Genomic DNA, 26128 nt, shown 5'->3' with positions numbered 1-26128 from the left:
ACTCTTTTGTTGTGGCGCAAACTGCAGATGGCGGGCAGGAAGTGATTTCCTGCATAGAAAGCACTATAAAGTGTGTGTTATAGTGGTTCCTATGCAGAAAATCACAATGTTTTATGTCATTTACGGTTGCTCAAATCGGTCAAACCAAAAAACTGAGAAACTGTATTGTTTAACTGTCTTCGGTCGGGAGAAGCTGAGTCAGATAATGGTGGAAATGCTGTAATATTAGCTATTGTTTTAAATGTGTGGTGATAGATTTAAAGTAATAGCTACAAGCAACACGATTAACTTAACTTAAATCAGGGTTAACAGTTTGTCATAAGACAGGTGAACGTACATAACGTGCACCGCCTTGTTTAGCATCGATCCGCAGCTTTGGTGGTGTTTCACCGGACCTTTGCAAGTAGTTAACCGGGCAAAGAACCACAATGAAGATGTCAACATTCAGCACCGTGGCGCAGTTGCTCGGTTCATCCACAGGACCATAAAAGCTGCTCACCCCAGCAGTCATCCTGGAGCACCTTGGTACCGAGGTCGTGGACCCAGCCGCTAACAAAGAAGTTGTATGCCTCCATTGTTTTGTAGGCTTTCATTTGGTTTCAAGAGTAGAATGATGTCTGAATGAACAGGTAGTTTCTTATATCTGCCGCCTCAAAAGCAGGCAAATCTCTTCGGTTCATCTGAAAAATCGCTCCTCTTCATGATGTAAGATGCACATCCAACATTTGTTCTGATTTTCTCTTTATACCTTTCTCTCGTAATTTCATCTAAAGTAGCACAGTAAGAACTTTCCTCCTTCTCGTCCATTGCGGTGTTCACTTCCTGCCCTCTGTCTGAATTTAACGCCATGTGACAGCAAACAGCCTATTATACAAAGCATATGAAGAGCTTAGAAAATAAGGAATATAAATGTGGGATGAGGACAGAGATTGGGATGAAGAGAAGTTACTGTTTCGCTGTCAACAGAAAGAATGAGACTGAGAGAAAAACAAGACGTAAATCAGCTGAGAAAGACAAACCGACGAGCAGCAGACGGGAGGGACAGACAGGAGTGCGAGACGAGGTGGTGCAGACAGACAGCAGGAAGGTCCGTACCGGAGCACTTAGTTCATGGTTTATTCAGAAGGAGCCATCTGATTCATGTGCACAGGTTTTAAAAAGAGGCTGGAGTACGTCTCTGTTAGCTGTCTGTATCCCAGACCTGTGGGAGAAGTTTTTAAGGTGGACATCTCAGCATTGTGGAAGTTTAAAGTAATATTTTGACATTTGAGAAAGATGAAAATTTGCATTCTTTCCAAGAGCCAAGATGAGAAGATTGATACCGCTCTCATGTTTGTGAGCGTAGTTCAGCATGAGTTTGGAGGTGATGAAACAGCTAGCTTGGCTCAGTCCAAGCTTTAAAAGGTAGTCTCAGTCTACAGCGCCTACCTTTTAGCAGGCGATATGCAAGAACTCACCACAACTTGCTGTTTTTTACTTTTTTGATTGAGATACGTGGTGTGAGTTTAAGAGGGGCTGCTAGGTGCCTCTCCTCTAACTTTGCTAAACTAAATGTCAATTTATTCAAAATTGAGTCTTGAAGACAGACTTCTTCGTATTCCTGGTTCCTGTTAACCTTAAAGCAATAGTTTGATATTTTGGGAAACCCCCTCATTCCCTCTCTGGTAAAGAGTCAGATGACAGGGTTGATGCCACTCATGGGTTCATTTAGCTGAGCATAAAGTCTGGAGCTGGGGAAAACACTAGCCTAGCTCTGTCAAAAGGTGGCAAAATGCACCTTAAGTAAATGATACAACATGTTGATGAGTGAGCTTTAGAGGTGCTGGTAGGCAGACTCAGTTGGACATCGTCAGGCTCGCTGTTTTAGCTGAGTTAACCCACTACAGGTATGTGAGTGATACCAACCATCTCATTTTAATATGGTTGTATTCATTGGTAAGCTTGTTATCACAGTGTTTAATTGGCAGCAAGCTGACCAGCTAGTCATTCACTCCATCAGAGGTTTTCATATGTAGACCAGATCTTCTGCCACTCATCCTGTAGGCCTTACGTGTTAAACTAGTAACATAACATATGCAGATCAACCATCAGCGTGAAACCATGCAGAACATCTAGAATCAGAATGAAAACTTGAGTCAAACTAACACGGATACGGTAGCTCCACTAAAATAACTACTTTTCAGTCAACTAAAAGATTCCTTCAGCCCGACGTTGTCTGCGTTTCCACAACGTTTGAAAGACCTGCAAAGAGTTAGTCATCAGACCTGGTTGATCTGTCCTTTGCTTTCTTCTGTAACTCCACGCTGATATGTTGAAGCACAGTGAACAGAAAACAAAACTGGTTTGTGGATGCAACTTTTTAAAAATGGTGGTTAAAAATAAAATGCTGCGAGCATTTGACCAATCAGAAATGTTCAGTGCAAGAACCACCCCCAAAGTTCCTGTACTTTTGGAAAGTACTAACCCCCGGAGTTGTGACCTTTTGAGGAGTGAAGTAATGTCCCTGGTAATTTATATCCTGGTCGATGCGGCGAACTCCTCCAAAGGCTCCGACTCCCAGGGGACAGTTCCCACGGTGGAATCGGGGCTTATGTTGCTTATGTAAGCTGTGGAAAGAAGAAGATCTGAAACTGTTGTTGTGGCTGTGATAGAGCCGCTCCATTGTAATAGATAAATCCCATAAGCTATCCATCGCTTCCAGCTGTAGCTAATCGTATTATTTTGTAAGTAGTTTTTTTTACAGGAGTGATATAAAAATTGCTTGATTTGATCAGTAGAATCAGCAATTTGGTAAAATGACAGATGCAACAGATGACTGGTACAATATTTGAAAAACTGACTGTTTGGGGTCTAAGGGCTGAACTAACACTGTAACTATAGGCTTTCTTTATTAACAGACATAAATGAATATTTTAGTCATAACATTTAATTTTAAAGAACAGCAGGAACTCAAACACCGTGCACAGCACTCAATGATCGAGATCCTAATAATGACGATGGTGATGGTGATGATGAAGTTATGCATGTACATTAAGTCTCTATCTGGAATCGTAAGGGGAAGGCTTTTGACTGTGAACAGCGAAACACTGGGCTCATCTGCTGGCAGATGCTGCAGCTCGTCAGTCAGCCAGTCAGTCAGAATGGTGTCATGTGTATCTAATTACCTGCAGTCTTTAATCACTGACACTGCTGCTAACAAGCCCCAGAGTGCCGCACGCCGAGGGAGACAGAGACGAGACAAATAGAGAGGGGAAGTTCTGTCAGAGTGACAGGAAGGAAAAACAGAGGAAGTGTTTTCGCTGTAGGACACACGGCGAGACTCAGCGCCTGTTCTCAATATTCAGTTTTTGTCTCCGAAAACCCGGCAATTTCTTTTCCTTAAGCAACAGAAAGGTGCAGATTTCAGACACCAGGCATGTTGTTTTTGCTGTCAGCTGCCCACTGACTTTAAGATCCTGTCTTTTCCTCATTGTAACATTGATCCAGTTTTGAGTCCCGAAGCCTGAGAGTAAGACTGTGCCCACTCTAGAGCAGCTACATCTGAAAATGCTGTTTACATGTGTGAAAATGACACCCGTGCCCGAAAAAGAGAAAAAAAGACAAAATCCCTTACTGCTTTTAAATGTTGTGTTTGTACAGTATGCTACCTGTTAACCAAGGCAGTAACTCCTGCACCCAGACATCAATCAAATCACTGTTTTATGCTCGTCTGACTCAACAAAGAAAATTCACCTTAATGACACCTGCGGTTGTGTGATGGGCCAGATTTGCATTCAAAGTGAGTGAAGAGAAAAGTCAGAGATCATAGAAAGTTGTCTTCCACCACACTCACTCAGTGTCTCAGTGTGTGATGGCTGCAGGGTTGTGGATGGGTGGCTGCTTTTTCTAAAATCACTTAATTAAAACTCTGTATGGCGCTGGAAGACAGAACTGATACGCAGTCCACTGCTTTGAGCGTTGGACGTGAACACAACATGAAAGAAAAGAAAGAAATATAAACTCTGTCGTTCTCTCTGAACTCACTTTTTCAGGTTAATTTGCTTTAGATAAAGAGTGGCTTTTATCTTTTACTTGTATGTCTATCTCTATACTCTCTGTTGTCTCCGCCTGTCTAATCTACTCTTATTCAAATGTCTTTCCTTATCACAGCCTGATCTCTGGGTACATTCAAGCTGATGACTAGCTGTATTAAATCTTGGCACACACAAAAACCTCTTCACAGAGACATTATACTCCTCTTTTACTATAATTGTGTAATATAAAATGGCTACAGTAATCCCTGAACAGCACATGTACAATTTCTATAAAGGTGTGATACCCTGAGCATATTGCCTCTCATTGGTGAGATGTATCTCTACAACCATTAAACCACGTGTAAAATGTGAGCAAGATATTCGACCTCGCTGCTTAGTTTAACTTAACCACTTCGGAACATTTAAAGAGGAAATATAACTTGTCCAATCAAACCTTTTTCTGTTATCTCCAACTAAGATCCTTTCTGAGAGCTAATTTGGGTCCTGAAATGACTTTACCTGTCATGAATGATGTTGAGAGATTTCTTTATGAGGGGAACACACACACACATTTATTTGTGAAATGTATCGCCTGTTGTTGGATGAGGGCCCAAGACCAGGTTTGCATAAGAAGAAGATGGGAGTCAGATCTTAATGTTACAATTGACGAACAGTTTTGGACGGATTTATGCCAAGGCAGCTTGTCAACTATTATCAATGCCCGGTATAGATTGATTAACTATAATATTTTGCATCAATTATACCTTACCCCAGAAAAATTACACTCATTTAAACCTAGCCTGCCAGACATGTGCTTCAGGTGTGGTACTGAAGTTGGTTCCTTTCTACACTGTACCTGGCTTTGTGCGAAAGTGAGGCCTTTTTGGCACGATATTTGCTCCACTTTGACCAGGATCATAGGAGTTAATGTTCCAGTAGACCCTGGACTATGTTTATTGGGGAACTTGACGAGTATTCGCAGTTCTCTAAACAATGCACAACTTAAATTTGTGGAAATTGCTCTATGCGTGGCCAAGAAGTGCATTGCGGTATCATGGAAACCTGATTCCCCTCTCTTCATAGACAGGTGGTGTTTGGAGATGAATAGTTGCATTCCCCTGGAAAAAATCACATATTCTCTCAGAAAACAATATAACACCTTTTTGAAAATTTGGCAGTCATATTTAGATTATATGTCTTGCACCAAACAATTAATGTAATCATTTGTATTGAGTTCACACACTTTTTTTTTTTTTGCGGGGTGACGAGTACTTTTACCCTCTTGTTTGTTATGTCTGTATACTGTTGGTATATCGGCATGTTTGTGTATGTTTCTATATGTTGCATATAAAAAAACTGAAAATAAAGTAGTTTAAAAAAATAAATAAATAAAATAAAACTTAACCACTTCGGATTCAGGAACGACCACTATCATATCTTGTATACATTAAATCGACACATAAAGTCACCACACTATGGCAGCAGACAGCAGAAAATAGAGCCAAGTCATCTGCATACATAAAATAAAATTTGCAAAAACTGGACGACTGAAGGAAGGGTCATTACGTCACAGTACCAACATTTTTAAAGTGCTTGGTGCCAGACTTTCATGCCAATTCTGTTGAAGCTTATGGAAGATTTATGGAGAGGCACACTAAAACCCAGCATATCTACATTGTACGACCTTCCTGTCCCAACTTTTTTGGAACGTGTTGCAGGCACCAAATTCAACATGAGTGTATGTTGAGAAAAAACATCAATTATTGAAAAAAATTATTTGCTAATTTTTTGTTGGAATTGGCCCTGTTCTTCCCAAATTTCAAACTATTCCTTTAAATTTGCAGATGCAACTTTAATTCATTTACTTTTCTTAAGTATGATAACTGAATATTATCTGTGTGGTCTACAAAATGAGCCATTATAGCTCAATGAAAAGACTGGACTAGGCACTCACCTTTGCATGATACATGAAACATGGCTGCCGTAGTTTGCAGTAACAAACAGGAGTCGACACTGACTGAGTTAACATTGTGTTGCGGGAGCGATGTGATGTGAAGGAAACAGTGGCGTGAAAAGCAAAAAGGATTCAGCGCAGGTTCCTTTGGTGGCCTACAGAAGAAAGAGCGAGCGAGGGAGGAGACCAGAGGGGATTGAAGTCTCTTTGTTCGCCATCTTGGTCGTCTGGATTTGGATCAAAGGCTGAGAGTTAAGACGTCCTTTGAAGATGTGTCTCCTCACCTGACGCTTTCTGCCCTCTGCTGGGTCGGGATCAATCCCCCCTCTTTTCACCTCATTCGCCTGGAATATTTGTACGGTTCAAATTGCAAGAGCACAGAGCTGAAGTGGAAGCCTTTATATACAGAGCTACATTTTATAAACAGGCTTTTTTTAAAGATAGAAGAGTGAGGGATGGTACCACATTTTGACTTCAGTCTGATATAATAAGAGCCGAATATGATAGAAGTCTTTTATCTTATATAGTCTTTCATCTTAATATATGAACGTAGCAAAGACGCCTCTAAAGTCTATTTTAATGTGTCCCGCAGTTATTTTATTGTGTAATAACTTGTTTTGCAAGTTGGTTTATTTTATTTTGGTAGTCCTGAAGAATGATTCTTTCATTCTTTGTCAGTCGACTGTCTCTTCCTCCATTCTGCCTTCATTTCTCTCCCTCGCCCTCTACCGTGTGAGCTGCACCAAGGTTTTTATAAACTGCGCCTCGGTGCTGGCGTGGCAGGACTCCCTGGCCGGGCCGCATTTGGCAGCATTGCTGAAACAAAGCTGAGCCGCCAGTAGGATGAGTGAGCATTTGGCACCCTAACCCACCCATCCTCTCCTTTCTCTTTCTCCCTTCTGTATGTTCTCCATCCTTTCCTCTCCACCTCCTCCCTTGTATTCCCCCTCACTCTCTCTACCTGTTCGCGGCTTGTCTCTCACTTTATATCCTTCTGCTTTTCTCTCAGTAAATGTATCCTCCAGGTCCTCCTCATGCCTGTATAATAGTGTTTGTTGTACCCAGGCTGTCCTCTCTCCAGCCTTCCTTCGTCTCCTATCTCCTCCTCGAAGCAGATAGAACTCTCAGTGTGCAACAGAGAAAAGGATGGTCAGACAAGAGGAGATCTGAACAGATTCCCAGAAGTTTTTGACTTGGTTTGGTAAAATGTGGCACTTTAAAGGAGGGTATCAGTGTAGAACAGAGGTTGTCAAACTGTGAGGCTGGCCTCTCTTAGGAGAGTTGATGGGGGACATGGAGGGAGAGATGTGAGGTGAAAGAGCCAGATGCTTGTTCTAAAAACAACTGGAAGTTAGTGATGAATAATTGGTTCGGCCCATGGATTTGGCCCTTATGAACATGGCAAGAGCAAGTTAGTGGTCCAACTAGCAATTTGCAGCAAAATCTGTACTCTTTCTTTGAGTCAAAACTGAGGCAAGTCTGAACCAGTAACTTGTGATTTACGTATTTTTGAATGAGGATATCGTGTCTCCAGAATCTAAATTCATAAAGCTGTTGAGAAATCACAGGAGAAGGGTGCTCCTTATAGCTCCAGACGTTGTCCAAGAATCACCACATTTTGAAGTGTTCTTCAGTATCACAGTAATTCAGCGACAGCTGTCTGTGCATCAATGACTAGACTGCAAACAGAAACTGCTAACAGCTAATTCATCAATCATTTAGTGGTACCAGTCATTGAATCCATGGCACTATAACATAGTTCTGAACCTTGGAGCATGGTTATCCCCCCAAAAAAGCAGTGAGAGTATGATCAGAGTGATGAACCTCTAGAAGCAGCGCTAAGCATAAAAATATCCAGCGTCCTCCTCACTGTTATTCGTCGGGGAGTAAACAAATCTCTAATTTCTACGCTTGCGAAACTAACCAGAAAGCACTTAAAGCATGCGGTTCTAAAAATCACTCATCAAGTGAGACGTTTGCGTCATCAGATTAGATGATTGGTGATTATGAGCTTGTTTGGAGCCCTCGCAATCACCTTAATTGAACCTGCACACAGGTCTTAAGCAGTCCTGGCGCTATTGATTGAGGATATGAGAAAGGAAAAGGCCAAAGAACTTATGAGTCGAAACAAGTCATCAGGAAAAAAGCGAAGTCTTTAATCAGTCCATTGATTCACTGATGTGACCTTTTCAATCACACACACACACACACACACACACACACACACACACATCCTCTAGAGAATCTCAACAAACAAACAGTGATGAGATCAGAGCTGTATTGTGTCCTGAGCAGATCACACCCACTGTTGTGTGTGTGCTGTGGTGTGTATGTGAGTGTGTGGACGTGTGTTAAAAATAAGGAACGGGGAATAAGGGAGGCATGGAGTTAAGTGTATTACAGCATTTTTATTGGATAATTGAAAAGACAGAGAAGAAGATCAGCTGGCAGCATGCCACTGCAGCTGTCCACTCGATGTTGATAAAAAATCCTGCTTGCTTACAAGCTGCTGGTGTTGTGCCGAAGACCTGACTTGTAATGAGATAACTTACACATGTGATTTAGCCGATCTGTAGAAGAAAGCTCTCACGTTTAAGGGTGAAACAGGAAGATTTTTAATGTAGCTCAGGATGTATGAATGAAAAGTAAATGAAGCTCATGATGAGGTGTTATGTATAACAATAATGGACAAGGCAGAGGTACTTAGTGGAGTCTGGGCTTTTCTCTGTCAGAACACCTCTGGGTGCTTTCAAAATGCTGTTTGTCACTCATAGTAAACAGTTTGACCTGTAGTAACCTGTAGTTGCCTGCTGGAATGATCTGAGGTGTGAAGTACTTTCCAGCTACATGTTACAGTGTGTTGGCAAAGTGGCATTTTTCTGTGTTCCTCCAGTGGGTGGCGTGGTGAAGCAGAGGGTGTCGCCAATGTGGAGATTGTGTGTACAATGCATGCTAATTCTGACTACTTTCTTCTTTATTATTGTTCGTTCACATTCGTCTACATTCTTCAAACTGGCTGACAGACAATATTCTTTAGAAATTCCATATCCAAGTGATTGCAAACGATGGTGCTGTCAGTGTGTGTTCAGCAGCATATCGTTTGTGATATTATTCACTGGTTTGTAGTGCCTTTGTTCAGTGCGTGCAAGGACAACCACAGAGTCCCTGGCTGGTCAGAACTGGAGAGAACGGAATCAGACTTCAAAATGTATTTTAAGAGGGAAAGTAATTAAGCGTGTGACATCTGACAATGCAGGTTTTTGCAAGCAGCACCCATTATCTCTCTATGAAATGTGCCTGCTGCTGGATTACGCCATTAGTAGCAGAGGAAGTACCTGCCACAGCGCTTGAAAAGTGAGCCGCCTCAGCGTCAAAAAGCCGTGGGGTTACCATGGTGAACACAGCTACCGTAGATGATTGACAGTGCTGATCATCAGAGGTAAAGCGGCTCAGTGTTTGTTCTTCCAAGAGCTTCAAATAGGGAGAGAATCTAGCTGCGGCAGCTAATTCCTCACTTTTTCTCTCTTAATGAGCAACGGTTGGGAGCTGCCACTCAGGAGATGTGTGCCCTCTGATTAGTATCTGTGCGCACCATCTGTGTGTATTATTGGAAGAGTGGGGGTCTTCTGTTATGAGCCCGAAAACTCCAGGGGCACTTAAGACATGACATTTACATGTCGCATAATTAACTCCATGGCCTTACCAGGTGTGTGTTTGTGTGTGCGTGTGTGTGTGTGTGTGTGTGTGTGCATAAAAACTCTGCCTAAAGGTCTCTCAGCTAAATCAACCAGGATGGAGTAGACTCAGTGAGTGCATTTATTTGTGGTTTCCAAACTTTGCTTTGTATTATCTGCTTACATGAGAGTGATAAGCCCCTTGAACTCAACTCGCAGATATAACTGTATGATCATCGCTAAGGCCCACGCATTTAGATTCAGATTCACCAGCTAACACATTAAAAAGTGCAGTGCTAATCAATCTTAAGAGGGCCAAGAGCTGCTGCATATAAAGGTAAAATGAGGTTTCTTGCCCTCTTTAGGAATTCTGTAATAAAACACTAAACAAGCAGTTTACCTCTGCTGAGATCAAGGATACAGTAACCCCAGTTACCACTCAGTTGCCCCTGGTTACAGCATCCCTCTGCTCTCCTCCCATGAGACCCTATGGGCTGCCGTTGCCATGACACTAAGGTTAATCCCTCCCCCCTTATCCCCCCCAAAATAAATTCCTCTGCACAGGACTAACAGGGCTCTGCTGAAGGCTTGTTTTCTCTCAGACTGTGGGCAGCTGTTGGCCTTCAGTTCGTAATCTGCTCTCAGGTGTCGCCCACCATCATTGGACATGCTGAGCCGAGCAAAAAAAAATCTTATTTTTGATTTTCAGGTGGGTCTACTCTAAAGCTTCAATTCAGTCTTTGGTTGATCAACAAAACGCTCATCAGCTGTCAATTATCAACAAGTTTACTGTCTGATTAATGGTTCAGGCTCTATTGCCATAAAAGTTTGTACAGATATTCATGGTGATCACAGGATGCAGTCTAATGACTGATCCCCTGACATTGCCTCTTGTGCCACCATGAAGTTGACGTTAGTGGGTTTGAGTGAAATGTCTGAATCATATGGAATGGATCATCATGAAATTCGGTGCAGGTAATCCTGTTCCCAGCAGAACAGGGTTCATGACTTTGGTGATCCCTTGACATCACCAGGTCAGATTTGTCATTTGTCCTGGACTGTGTGACCAAATACCTCCAAAACGCCCATCAGCCTCAGCTGTATTTTGTGTTTAGTGCTAATCAGCGTTCATAGCATGGAGATGAGATGATCCTGAAGGAGAAAAATCAAAGAGTTGGCTCTAATCATTTACATTCAGCAGTTGATTTTACTATCTGGGATGTAGTAGAGGCTAAACGCACATATACACAGTTCGTCACATTTTTCACATGCAACACTGGGTTTACTCACCTTTTTATGAGTTCACCATTACTAAAGACTGGGCAGTTTAGCCAGAGGACATTTATAGTTTGCTCACTTTTTATTTTACTACATCCCCTACGTTGTTTGGTCCAATCACGCTTAATATCTCTGGCTAATTTGCTGCCCTGCTCTCTCACACACCCCACACACCAGCTGGCTAACCGAGAATAGTGGGAGTAGAATAGCCTGCAACCTATCACCATTTTAGGCTCAATAATGTTTTTATGTATATGATTTCAAATATGATGTAGCCATTCTTTCAATCATCATTTCCCGTCTCGAGCTACACAATTATACTGTCATGGCTGTAAGTGACTAAAGAGGTCATTTTCATGTGCACAACAAGCCTATTCTCTGTCTGCCATATAGTCTGCCATCACTGTCACCTCTGGTCTTCGTGTGATTTTAATTTTTATTTGATTTTTGCCTGCCTCCACACCCACAGCTATGCCTCAGCCCCCACATCAAAAGCTGCTCCCATATTCCCTACACACATATTACTGATTAACTGTAGAGTTAGATTTGATATTCACCTCGCAGCTGGCATCTAGTACAACATCTGTTACCTACAGACAGACGCCCACGTCACATCACCCAGAGAGTTGTTTTCAAAGAGAAAGAGATTGTTTTCGCAATTGTAGCGTAGCTCAATGGCTTGTAGCGTCGCCGCCCAGCGAGAGCGACCTGGGTTTAAATCCCAGAGTGGGTCCTCTCTGTATGGGGCTGGTGTTTTTTTATTTTTTTTTTATTTTTTTTTGTAACTCATCGAGGGTCAAGCATTTGAGTGAGGTTTTCTTTCAGTATGTTAACAGTAATGATGGGCCAGTGTGTTCCTCCCCCTTCAAAACCAATACATGCTGGTATAGCCTCCAGTCCCCAGCGACCGTGCAGTGGAACAGGCACATGAACAAAAGGAGTGCATTTGAATTCTTTCTATCAGTCAGACATCGCAGGGCGTCCTCATGCAAACACTTGGAGAACAATTCATTCCAACATTATACATGTTCGGTTCAACAGACAAGACTCAGCTACACTAATAGATGCACTGACAAATCAGCACGTTGGCCATCCCTGCACCCCATGTCCATATCTTTTATTTAAATCACACTGCTGCCAAGATACATTGACACAAACCTCAGGTAAAGGCCACAAATTCCATTTTCAGCTGAGACATTAGCAGCTCGTATAAATTCAGTCACAACAAGACGCTGCACACACATCCTCTGTGGCTCATTTGCCGAGTCGAGGCCAACGCGGACCCTGTTATCTCTTTCCCTGTGTGAGAGTACTGAATGTTGTCGATGGTGTCGAGGAGGCAGCATACACGGCATCTCCTACTCTTTCCTGACACGCTCGGGGTTATCACAGGATGGATTGGCACCACAGGGCAGGTGGACAACAGCATACTCTGTCTGTAAATTGGCATGAAGAAATGTCATCTAGAGCTGCTGTAGGGGTCCCAGTGTCCAATAGGACACAATAAGATTAATTTCTATTTAAAAACAACTGTATCTGTCAAGCTTTTTGTGACGTTAACTGAAGGCTACCCAAGTTGCCCTGGTCCATCCATGCTGTTGAGTGTGCGTGTGTGTGTGTGTGTGTGTGTGTGTGTGTGTGTGTGTGTGTGTGTGTGTGTGTATGTGTGTGTGTGTGTGTGCCTAGTTAACGCTCTGCCTTGAAGTCTCTCGTCCTCCTTTGGTACATCGGCTTCCCTCACTGGCAGAAAATGAACAAAGGCAAACTTTGACCCGTCTCTTCCGCCTGTCTCTTCTTCTCTTATCTTCTCTTTTATGAGGATGCTGCTTTCCATGGCTGGGGGAGGCGGGGAGGGTTGGCGGTGGGTGGTGGAAATATAATTGAAGCAACTTAATCCCCCATGGAAATAAAAAGGGGAGTTTTTCATTAGTAGTTCTGTGTGAGGACGGAAGGAAAAGAAGGAGGGAGGGTGCTGGGTGGAAAACACAGGGAGAAGAAGGCCTGGAGAACAGGGAGTGAAGGGAAGCAAACAATGATTAAAAGCCCATTCCTAATCACACACACCTCTAACTCATTCTCATTTTCTCTCCTATTTCACTGTGGCTCTGATTCATCCACTCGTTTCCTCTATCCATTTTTCCCTCACATTCAGTTGAACCCCCCCTCATTCCCTCCACTCTCCATTCTTATTTTTTCTCAGCCTGTCACATGTTTCTGCAGCTCTATTTATCATTACTCTGCACTGGAAATGACAACAATACTGCCATGTGAAACCCTTTGTAAGCTGAATTGAAAAAAACAGCAAGTTAAGTGTAACCGTTTCTGTTGTGGAGCCCTTTGAGTTGTCCCAAGCAAGCTAATAATGATCAACTTTTTTATCAACTCCTTTCATCTGGATCATGGTGCGTTGAATTCATTTCAGGGATCCCAAGTGGAAATTAATCTCTTCGTCAATACAGGGTAGCATCTCCTTACTCAAATCTAAAGCGCTTATTTTTAAATGAAAGGGATATTGATGCTTGTAATGAGAACAAATCTGTCTATGCATTAACACAATATGCACAGCCTCCCTGCCATGCTTGTTAATCTGCCAAGCCACCAGGGCTCCATGTGATAACGTTAACAACAAAGAGGGCCGGCACAACGCGCAGAAATTACCTCGTTTGACGCACTGACGGTCTATTATCTGCCATTAAACACCATCATGCTGCATTAAAAAAGCACTGTTGTGGGCAATGGTAGTCAATTACAGGCTGGTGAAGAAGCATATCTGGCTGTAACAGGAACCATAAAACACCATTTGTGCAAATGAGGCCTCCCCAAAGGGCTGACTGAAGCAGGAGAGGCTACCAATGGGTTTCACATGGTAGGATCTGCAGCGCAGACAGGCACCTGAATGCATCATCCTCACTTGCGCACTGACACGCTGCTATTATCTGCCATCACCTAGGATTACTCATCATTAGGATGGACCCACAAACACACACACACACACAGAGTAAGTCCTGAACTGTATGTATATACTGCACACACACACACATACACACACGGGCACGCACGCAGATCTTTTCACTTCCCATTACACCCATTGTGTTGTGTGCAGCCACACTCCTCTAATAATAACATTATTATGTTCAGCCAGCAGATTGATGATGATTACATCATTCCACTCTGTGCTGAGACAGAAAGTAGATAAGAGTGAATGATGAGCATCTGCTGGGGCTCATCTCTTCATCCAGACAGACAGAAAGCATATTGTTTACACCAGGGAGCCATCTGTCTCTGGGGAGATATAGAGAGGATCGTATCCTTCTCATCAAGACAACTTATGACTCACACCTCTGTCTTTACTAAAAATCAGGAGGACGGCGATGCTTTAGCTGCACCCAAAGCCTGTTGAGTTTAGACACATCACACACTGCACAAGTTTTCATTGCAGCTTTCAAAACTGGAATCCACCGTCATCCTGGTGGCCCGTTATGTCTTTCGGTTCGAGTCCAGCCAGGGACCACTTTTGCATGTCAAAAAAGTTCTGTACTTAAAAAAACTGGAGCACCATGCAACACTAGGCAGTGGATGGGGGGTAAAGATATTTTTTACCATGATACATAATGTAGAAAAATCCCTGCAAGCTCATTTAGACACTCTACTGAAGTGAATGGAAACCAAATGCTTCCTGTAAGGCAGGAAATCAGTCTAAAAGCCGCTGATATGCTGAGCAGAAAATTGGATTAATTAGTTAAAGGACTACAAAATGCAGAACTATTGGTATGAGCCCTTAAAATCCCTGTGTATGCCATGACTATTGAATCTTTGCTCTTCTCTGGTTCCAGTTTGACTCTTAGGGGTAAGCTGTTGGGTTGTTTTTTATTTTTTAGGTCATAGTTAACTTTCTCTGAATTATTCCAGCTTGTCACCTGCAAAAGCAAAACGTAGCAGGATCTGTTACCTTGTTATTGACCTAATAAAGCAATGAGCCCCCAAAAACGTGGTTTCCCTTTTTAAAAATGAATAAATATTCATGATTTTTAGTGCATCAGATTCTGTTTGAAGCAGACATTTTGTATTCACTAGTGCCTCACATGTCCTCTAAATCAAGGTTAAGAATGGATGATTAGAACAGGAAGTTCAACTGATTTTGTCTACAAACGCTGTGTTCACTGTCAGCTCCTGTACAGTACGCCTGGTACAGTTGACGGCCCAGCTTTCAGAGTAATGGAGTGGTCATCTCTGGTGCTGCCGTGGTATCTCTCAGCCGGCCCGTCCACTCTGTGAGGTCAGGGGAGACAGAAGCTGTGCATGCCTTGCGTGACTGTCTCTCATGAACTCTTTACATGGACGTCTGTGCTAAAAGCTCACATGAAGCATAAATGGCATAAACGTGAATAAGTGCTGACTGCACTGGGAGCCAGCTTGATTGTTGCCTTCGCTTACCTGATGGTGTTGTGTTGATCAGTGATCAGGAGCAGCCTGTGTTACTGTGAATTTACACTTAATCTGGACTGTGATTGCAAAGACACCAGTTAGTAATTGTGTGATACGTCAGTCTGGTGTTTTGTTCATGGACACTTTAGCGGAGCGAACGCTAAACAACGGCAACAAGAAGATTTGCTGCCCTGTCAGAGTAAATGCCTGAGGAGGCTGATTAGTCGGAAAGTAAAACATTGCTGCTATATATATATATATATATATATATATATATATATATATATATATATACTATATATATATATATACGTGTGTATGTGTGTGTGTGTGTGTGTTGACCAGGTGGGCTGCAGTGATAGATAGGGATAAAGGACAAGAGCTGACAGCTCAGTGAGAATCACTCCTGTTCCTCATCTATCAGATGAGGAGCTTACTGGCAGCCTCACACAAACACACACACACACACACTCATTTTCCTTTCCTGCTGATAAGAATTATTTGCAAAAGTGAGATAATTTAGGCAAAAGGTGAAATACCGGCTCATAGAACAAATTTCTAAATCTCACCGACAAACCAGGTGATTGTGGCTATAGAAGTAATAAAGAGGTAAAGTAAAGGATGAGAAAGACAAGAAATAACTGAATGAAGAGGGTTGGAAGTTGTTACACGAGCAAGAGAGGAAGATGAGAAAAACAGGAGGGAATTGAGTGAGGGAAAAGGAAAAAAGGAGAAACCAAGAAGCGGGAAAAGAGGCAGAAGAGTGGATGTGTGTATGTTAATGGTGTACAGAGGGAGAAAGAGATGGTAATAACATGAGCCCAAAAGGAGGGTCAATTCCCCTCTTCTTGTTGCTATGACAACCCATCATGTAGCTCCCCAAAAATAATGATAAACAGCTAGAAAGAGAGAGGAGAGGAGAGGCCGGAGAGAGGAAACCAAGAGCGAGTCTACTTTAGAAACAAACGTAATTCAGTGGCTGTAAAACCGTGCCGACAGGTTGGATGTGTGTCAGACATGTATAGAAGGAAGGAGCAGCAAAGACACACTCGGTCTCTCTTCCTCCTCAGTGCTGTGTGCAGGATGTGGAGCCCAGCAGGAAGAAGGAACTTCTAATTGCTTCTCTTTAGTCTGTACTGAGAAAAGAGAGAGCAGTTAGCGCAGTAGGTCCACTGCTCTTGCCGTCCCCTCGCTCTTTCTTTATTTCTGTCCCTCTCTCTCCAACCTAAAAGGGTGACTACAGCAAGAGCATTGTGCGAGGACCATGTGCGTAGTCATGTTCGCGTATATGTCGGGGGTATAATCCCAGTCCCTGTGTTGTGAGTGGTTGTGTAGTCCGTGTGAGGGGGTGCATGATGTATGATCACAGTCTGTGTATTGGGGTTGGTTGTGGGTGGGTGATCACCTCCTTGCGCTTCTCTGTTGGTTAAGCAGCGTTATAGAGTGAGTGTATACAGGGAAAGAGTGCTTGTACTTATTCTTCCGGCAGTCTGGCACCCTAAAGCAACTTGCAGAGGGCAGAGGTTCACAGCGATTTTGTCAGCCAGTCTGGGTCACTTACTGCAGCTGTTGAGGAAGGAGTTTTCTACAGAGTCACCCATCACCACCTGAAGAAGATCTGCAGGAACTGTGGAATTTAGATTTCCTTACTGGCTCCAAATGACCTGAGTCTCCTTAAACAGCAAATCCTCTGTTGTACCTTATTGCAGATTAAGACCAGATGATGACCAGGACTGTGCACTGTCCACCTACACCTCCACATATCTGATTTTGTTTTATGGATTAGTTGTGAATTGTAACGAGCAATGTGAATGTGATCTGTGGCTCCTTCTGGAGATGATCTCCTGTTTGCAGGGCATTGAGTATGATCATGCTACCAGTGTAGTATCATCAGAGAGGGTGATGATATGGTGGTTGGGTACACTGGTAACACAGTCATTGGAACAGGTCCGATGACTGAAACATTGGTTAATCTCCTCATGATGCATTTTAAATTGCAGTATGTCCGGTTTTATTGTATTAAATACGTCTAGGAACAGTGTTCTGGAATATGGTTTATTTTCGGTGCTTCCAGACTTTGGTGCTTGTATCCTATATAGACTGAAAGTCATATGAGAGCTAATTCTCTCCAATGACTTCACTGATACAGAGGTTAGTGCCACAGGCTGAAAGTCATTACACTCCTTGAGGCGTGTTTTATTTGGAAGTAGAATGTGTGAGCTTTTCTCGGCTGTGTGGGCAGTGTGTAATCTAGTGACCCTCTGGAAAATGGGCTGCCACAGCAGGGCACGTCTTTACAGGAGGTACTGATGTTGTCAGGGTGGGTGGACTTACATGCATGGCCACCTGACCCACTGAGACTTCCACTGTACCATGAGACCCCACAGTTAGTGACTCCAACACCTCCCTGCAGCTTTCAGCACTCGCAGAGGTTTCAAACTGGGTGAGAAACGTGTGAAGTTTGTTGTGTCTTGTGGTGTTACCTTCATCATTGGTGTAATGTCTTTGCTTAAGTAAGTTTCGTTATTGGGATACACTTTAATTCAACACTGAAGTTGATGTAATCGGTTGTCACTTTTGTATGTGTTGCATCCTAAGTGCCCTCCCATAGCACCGCCCAGTTAGGGCAGTTGAAGCAAGCTCTTAGATCATCTGTGCTGTCCATTGTTGTACCGCCTTGTTCTCAGGCTTGGTGGTTTGCTCCTAGCTTGATTTGCATTGCCGAGGTTTGTGTAACATTTCTCCAATGTGTTTTCCTTCCTTGTTCCACATTTTACAACCTGTTTGAATCCCGGCAAAGTTTTCTCCGGCTGCCAGTTGTTTGGTTGTTTTCACAGGACAATGGCAGAGGTGTCAGGGAATTGCTTTTGATTCAATCTAGATCTGTGATCACCAGAAATACTATTGTTTTAGAGGTAGCTACTAAACTAAGCAACATTAAAGTATCCTTATCAGCACCTGTAGCTACAACCTGAAAATGAGACAAGCAGCAGACGATATGAACTATCGATTGTTCTGACACACTGAAATACCAGCTGTAACATCCCAGCTCTTATATCTGATCCAAATAATGGAGGTCCTAATTCAGAACCATGAGGTTAATGGGGCCAAAATATTGATTTGGTGTCCAAAGTTCCTCCTAGCTGCATCAGCTGGATCATTTCTCTAGGAAAGATTTGTCTCTCTGTTGAACAACAAGACACAGTTCACTCATGGTGGACGAGTGATGTTTCTGAGTGATGTGTCTTTTCACTCACCAGCAGTCTTTGGTGTTGGACAGTAACTACAGTAACGAGCCACAGCTGATATAATCTAAATATACTGTCATTTAAACTGCTGAAAGCAACCGTCAGTGCCAGCTGTAAATGAGAAGTCTGCTAATGTTACCTGCAGTGCTCTAACAAGGTCATGCTCATAAAAAAATACAATACAGCGTGAACAGTTATTTAGGCACCGCAGCGTTTTGTCAGATGACGTCAGATCGTGGGTTGAAATTAGTTGGAATTTGAGAATTTCAGGGCCTAGACTGCTCTGTGGTCTGTACATATGTCCAAAGTGATGTGATTCACTAGTAAAAGTTGCTTTACAAATAATTTTACTCATTTGAATATTATTTTAGAATATAAGTCCAATAGTGCCAGAAGAGAAGTCAGTCAGATCATCATCCATACTTATAGACACACCTGGAAACACATATGAAACCATAGACACAATAATCTCCCCAAACCTCAAAGATCAACCACGTTCATATTGTTAAACATGGATTTAGAGTTACGTTCTGCTACTTTGCAGCAGTTAAAAGCAAAAAATACAATAGGAATCGGCATGGTGCGCTCCAATGCACGATATCCAAAAGTGTTCGGAATCTAGAATATGTGAGGAGTCTCTATTTGACAGCGACTTTTATGCCGGTTGGTCGCTCTGCAAAATATATTTTACTGAACTCTCTCATGCTTGCAAAGAGCATCCAAGCCTGTCATGTTTACAAAGGCAAATCAAATCTCAGATCACTCTTGAATCGCTTCAGTGCTGGTAGACAGCCTGAAAATGATGGGGTGCGTCGGTGGCATTTTCACCACCTGTAATTTGCGGCATTAAAGATGGCACCACGGCTATGTCAATCTGCCAATTTCCATGACTGGCCGAACAAAGAGGGGTTTAGCTGCATGATTTCCTGTTTGGTATTTTCTTAATGAACTCTGATGGAAGAAGAGGTCTGGAAATGCCATCCTGTTCATGGCTCCTCCTCAGGGCGGTATAATGACACCCCAACGGCATCACAAGGAAATAAAGCAGGCTTTCATTTCTTCTACATAATGTGGGGGGAAGATTTGTTTTGCCTTTGCCCAAACAATGTTATAGCAACTGTTCTGTGAGGTGTGTAGTTATCGTTAATTCATTCATTTATGATTTATTCAGAGAACCATAACCTCCAGTAACCACTCTCAGGAGTAAAAGTTGTACTTTCAGTATAACCCACTCCCCATCTGCCAGGCAGATCTGAAATAACTGTGACACACGTTTGCGTAAGTATATTACATTGTACTAAAACAAGCAGCAGGCTGGCTAACAATACTGTCAGTTCAAAAACAAACTGCTATCTCTTCAAAGATGTCTGAGTCATATGGGGCTCGCAGAAAACAAATAAGAACAGAAGAAAAGACAGACAGGCAGCAGGCTGCCTACCTAAACCCTCACACTGATTGGGGACTCAGTACACTCTGTCCATTCGGTCTGTGTGTGTGTGTTTGTGTGTGATTTCCATAATTTAATCTTGCCGTCGTATTACATTAGCAGTACAGGGGCTTGTATTAATACAAAATGAAAAAGACTGAAAATGCAGCGATGCAAAGGGGGAATAGAGTCCGCCTGAGGAGACATGACACACGTAACCAGAGGGCTCTGCTCAGAAATGGTGTAATAGTACACACATATCCCCCTCATTCCCCATCCCATAATACCTTGCGCCTCCCTTTTTCTTAGAGATTTGTGGGAAATAGATGATGTGGGAGCACAGCCAGGGGGGAAAGTTACACACTTGCTTTCTAGTTGAAAGTGAAGATTCTTACTCCCCGCTCTCGTGTCTGCATGCTAAATATGAAGCTACGGCCAGCAGCTGGTTGGCTTAACTTACCACAAGGACAGCAAACGGGGGAACCAGCTAGCCTCTGTCTGAACAAATCCACCTACCAGCACTTCAAAATGTCACTAATGAATTCATTTCAGCCCTTAAAATCTACATTACGACAGTGTGGCTTACACTTACACTTGATTTTAATGATTAAACAAATGAGATGTATTTTTTTTAAACTCCAGTTTTATATTATAATTATTATATTTTGCTGAGGTTTGCCTCCTCATTCCCTGTTTTTTTCAGAACACATTTTTGACAGCAAAATAATAGAAATTTCAGAAAATAGGCCAAATTTAGAGCATCTCATTTGGAGGAGACAGGATGCTCTTGGCTGTTGCATTACCTCCTCTGTTGCCAACTTATCAGGTCAGTGAGGAGAGTCGCTGTCAGGGTTGTTGTGAAGGAGCAGGACTAAAACAATGGGAAGCAGCTAAAATGTCTATGAATGCTGTTCAGCAGCTGACCAGTTGGCCTGGTTGTCCTGTTAGTTGAATATAAAAAGAGAATTTCCCAATGTGAACAGAAATAGCACATTGCATTGTGCTGCGTATGTGTGAGAGGGCATCATGTGACAACCAGGAAGCGTATTTGAGTATTTGACAGTGGTATGATATAGGCCAGGGACTGTAGAAGCTGTAGTGTTTTGTAAAGACATGTAATTTGGAAGTATTTCATGCTTTAGGAAATGGGGTTAGCTCGCTATCTGCTTTGCTTGAGTGGTGTGTGTCTGGTGTGTTACTGGAGAATTCCTAAGTGGGTCTAACCAGGGTAGCTGGCTGCATGCAGTAAATTGGGTCACAGCTGAATTAAACACCAGTGCCTCTGCTTTCAGTGCTGCGCCAGAGAAGGTTAGAAATAGTCATCGCTACAGAGTCCAAATAAACAGTCAAGCTCGGGTGGACGGGGAGAGTGGGACTGGTGCTGTGAACACAAGAAGTGGCATTTCAGAGGTCCGCCTCTAACAAACATGCCTTCTGTCCAGGAAAGGTTATGCCAGGCGTCACCAAGAGAAAGCCATTTGTGAGGGCGTTTCCTACCTGGCGTCACTGTGCACAGCAGAAATCAACGTGGCGCAGCATCCGAGAGTCAGCCTCTACTAACAAGGAGCTGGAAGGGGGGAGAGATAAAAGATATGGCAAGACTAACAGGGTGACGGGTATAAAGTGAGATGGAGAGGAGGTAACAGTGTAGCCATGGCCATGGGTGCGGATTTCCTGGAAGTTTTTTTTGACAGTTTGTTAGTCTGTTTTGAAAACTGTGTGATGCCTTCTCTCCCGAGTGGTCAAAACTAGAGCCAGAGTCAGAGAGTGCAGCTCGCTGTGTTTCTGCTGGATGTGTGTCAGCCACACTCCTGCTGTGCTGGAGAGGAGGAGGCCAAAAAAGGACGAACAAAAAAAAAGAGGAATTCATAAATTTGCTGTATGCTTGCATAATCCTGCAAACGAGAAACAACGTAGGGGAATAGATGAGGCAGATTTAAGGGCAGCACATTTGAATTCAACCCTTTGCGAGGCTGCAGTCGTCCTGTCCCTGCGGTTTCCCAGCACTCTGCAGTGGCCCCATAGCTCAACCTGCTGCATCCAGTCAGCCACACTCAAGGACAAACACTTTGAGGGCAAGGGAATTAATATTTGATATCTAGCTCTGCATCATGTGGTGAGACAGACAGTCAGGAATACTAGCAGGCAGATACAGAATGGAGTCAAAGCGTGAATAACCACTCCCCAATGCAGGGCCGCCGCTCCACCTCAGAAAAGCTCACACTGCATTACAATTAGACAGCAAGAGGAGATGTTGGTTGATTGTTTGTTGAATACAAACTTGTTACTAATTATTAATTAAGTCACACCTCACATGTGGTCATCCCAAGGCCTTACTGTATGCATCAACATCCCCGTGAAAGCTTCAGCTCAGCCAGCTCAAACTACTGTGTGTGTGTATGAGATGAGGCCACCACGGCCTTACTCTGGGAAAGTACAGTGCGTTATGAATGTAAGGTCCAATGTGAATGTGATTCCTGCACAATGAGAAAGAGAGGTGCACAAGGAATACATTTTTCAAGTTCACTCAAGTTCATTTGTCATCTCAGCGGCCCCACATGAGACGCACAAGTTTTAAAGGGGAATTAGTCATGTTTTATGTGGGACACCTCATCAGCTGGATCTGAGTGGAAACACAGCAGATACAGTATGTGATGAGGCGGACGTACGATCAGGTCCAAGGCAAACTTGACACACACTCAAAAATCACGGCACATTTTCCTGAGTTGTGCTATGTCAGCACAGTAGTCTACCCAGACCACGACAATTCAATACACGTCAGCAGCGGATCAGATATGCCACGTAGGCCACCAAGACCACAGTGAGGGAGAGCATGAAACAGTAGCCCGGACCAGACAAATGTGACAAAGTCATTACAGTTTCCAAATCCATCCTATCATTAGAAATATATTCAAAGTCACCACAGACGTTTTCATTGGAGCACAACACACCAGATGTTGAGCTATTCTTCTCCCTGAGGATGGTTGAATTAAATCCATCTATAATATAATTTCACAACTAGCTAATTCATCTTATATATACAACCAGGTGGATTAAGATGTCAAGGCTATATTGTGATGTCTTATCAAACAAAACAACATAGACCAGGTAGCATATCTCTTCTTAGGAAAGTCAGCATTGATTGATGAACAACCCTAAATAGCAGACAGTTTTACAACATTTTAAATGTACCTACTTGTACTTAGTCATGCAAACATACCTCCTCCATCTTGCTGTTATTCGCATTTTCTGTTTTCTTCTTCGTTTTGCTGCTTTTTTCTATCAACGCACAGAACTGTAACCTAATGTCAGTCTGACTGGCAATTGATTAAAACAGCAGTTTTAGCCAGCCGGCCCGTTGATATATAACATATGATATAATATATCACAAAATTAAGCTCTCTTGTGGGACATTTCAAGCGCTCCTGGAGGCCCTCTGGTGTACATGGGGGCCCTAAGCAGGTGCTCAGTTCACTCATGCATCAGGCCGGTCGTGATAGATTGAAGCCCTCCCCCAACTTTGTCAGTCAAAAACCTGCACAACCAAAGTGTCGAACATTGTCCATGTTACCCATCAGCGTAGCAGTCCACGAACAGTCCTTTTGCTAAAGGGCTACATAACAACAGCAGACATCCAGCATTGTTTTGTGAGTGAACTGGTTATCAATGCTTCCCAAAACGCCTCGAGGTTTGAAACATAATCAGCACCAAAGTGCAGAGACAGACAGACAGACAGCAGGGATACAGCTAAAGGCTTGTAGCAGACTGAAGAGCATGTTGGATTGATTTTACAGCAGCCTGAGAAAGTACTGAAGGCAGGGATCACACTGAGCATGTGTGTGTGTGTGTGTGTGTGTGTGTGTGCAGGTGGGAAAATGGTACAGCAAAGCAAACAGCTATTACATGTCAAGATTTGACAAAAGATAATAATCCTCATCACAATCAGGGCGACGAAAAATCATTTAGAACAAAGTAGGGGCGACTGAAGACAAAGAGGTTGCACAGACTAACACTAACAGTGTCTTGAACATCTCAGGCTTCACTCTGACTCATTCAGTACAAGAATGAAAGGTTTGAAAGTTTGCCTGAGACAGAAGTACAGGCAGTTACAGTAGAGATAGAGCTCTCTCAGGTTAGCCTTCATAACTGAAATCACAACTGGCTCAGTTAACTCTGGGTTTCCAATCAAGCCACAAGCATGTTCATGTGAAAGAGGCAGATACCAGAGGGGAGCACTCGATGAAATGGTGATACCTGTGGGAAAACTAGGTATAAATATATCCAACAAGGTAAAATGTATACAATATAATGAAATATGAAACTGTAGAAACACTTGAAACAATTTCCAGTGAAAACAAGTAAGACAAGGCATTAAATAGATGTGGGATTAATGATGTGTGTGAGTCTACAGCCCTGCTGGCTGCTCTGTGAGTTTGGTTGTTAACATGCTGGTGTTGTTCACCAAAGTTGTTGGTTAGTTCTGTGCCAAATTTCATGACGTTCCATCATTTTAGTTTTCACTAAAAAAACACTGTCAGCCTTGATACCATGTTGGCAGTAGAAGAAGTCAGAGGATCACCAAGGATCAGTGTCCTCTGGAGATCGTAAATGTCCAATCCATCCACTGGTTGTTGAGATATTTTCATCATGTGGTGGATTGGCTGACTGAGATCCAACACTGCTTATGTGGCTAAAAGCATGTAAAAAATACACAATATACGTAGCTCTAGACTAAAGTCACAAAATTGATCTTCTGATGACAAATTCATTACACTTTTAATCACACATTAACACCAGTGAATCGTTCACACTTCTTCTCCTTTGATCCCCTTTAAAAGCAGCTGACAGGTTCATACAGTGAAGCAAAGGTTCCCCATAATGATGCTGTCTAATATTGAGTTTTCTGGCATGAACAAATGTCAAGATGGTTGATGGAACTCAGTGCGAGGATGCTTTCTATGACATGTGATTTCACAGTGTGTGCGTGTGTGTGTGTGTGTGTCCTGCAGATGATGGCAAGCTGTCTCTGGATGAGTTCCAGGCTTTCTTCTCCGATGGCACGCTGAACGAGGAGGAGCTGGAGAAGCTGTTTCACACCATCGACTCTGATAACACCAGGTCAGCACTACTACACCCCTGCTGCGTGTAGCACGCGACACAGCTGTGCAGTTGCATGAACGAACTCTGGGTGCAGATACTTGTGCATTTATGGATGTGTGTGTCTTGTGTGCTCGTTGCACCGCAACTTTTGTTTTTTCTCACTGTCAGTTATTAAAATAGCGGGAGAGATGCTGAGAAGCTGTTCTGCTGCTGCTGCCTCAGTATTGCATTTTTCAATTGTGTTTGTGTGTGTGTGTGTCTGTGTGTGTCTGTGTGTTTGCGTGTGTTTGTGTGTGTGTGTGCATGCTCAGGTAAAAGGTATGTAATTTCTCTGGAAGCCAGAAAATGTCACATCCACTTCTGAACGTTCTTTTTATGAAGCGCCTTTTGCGCCAAAGCCCTTTACATTAAGTGACGCTTTCAGTATGAAAAGGGAGAGGAGACAAAGAGACAGCGGGAGACAATAATGAAAGAAGAGTGAAAACTGCCAGTGCTTTTTTCATCTTTCACCTTCTCCTCCTCTCTGGTCATCGTCTATTTTTTTACATCCAGTCACATAAACCTCTCTACGGTGCTCCCTAGGACACTCTGTTTTGATTGGCTCTCATTAATCAATTTATTGACCCTTTACAACCAGCCAATCAGCTCATCCAGCCCGTAATCAGGAGAAGTGTGCTGACACAGTGGGATCTGAGTGATCAAAAGACCGGCTCTGTTAATTTACACAACCTCAGTCGGTAACCTGCAGGGCCTCAAAATAAAATGAAACCAAGCAGAACAAAAGCTGACCTTTATGGTTGTTGTAGAATTGAATTAGGTCCAATATATAAATCCACCAGCAGGCTCAGGCATTAGTGGAGATTTTTTTTCTTTTTTAAATCAGTGCAGTAAGTGGACCATGCAGCCGCCGCCGCCATCTCTCTGACGTCAGCCATCTTGCTTCTTGGAGACGGTCTTGCTTTATAAATCTTATTCACTGCAGTCGACGCAGTCAGAAAAGTTTTTACTCA

General features: G+C 42.9%; 1 protein-coding gene across 1 annotated transcript in view; it reads left to right on the top strand.

Moving 5' to 3' along the window:
* The window catches only part of necab2 (N-terminal EF-hand calcium binding protein 2), a 116856-nt gene that overhangs the window by 9807 nt on the left and 80921 nt on the right, over positions 1–26128 (top strand). Inside the window, exon 3 of the mRNA XM_041938583.1 lies at positions 25028–25136. Within this exon, the coding sequence (XP_041794517.1) occupies positions 25028–25136 (109 nt within the window). The remainder of the gene's footprint in view (positions 1–25027; positions 25137–26128) is intronic.

Source organism: Chelmon rostratus, chromosome 6, assembly GCF_017976325.1.
Source record: "Chelmon rostratus isolate fCheRos1 chromosome 6, fCheRos1.pri, whole genome shotgun sequence".
NCBI lineage: Eukaryota > Metazoa > Chordata > Actinopteri > Chaetodontiformes > Chaetodontidae > Chelmon > Chelmon rostratus.
Note: the sequence above shows the minus strand (reverse complement) of the source record. Positions and strands in the feature narration are given on the sequence as shown.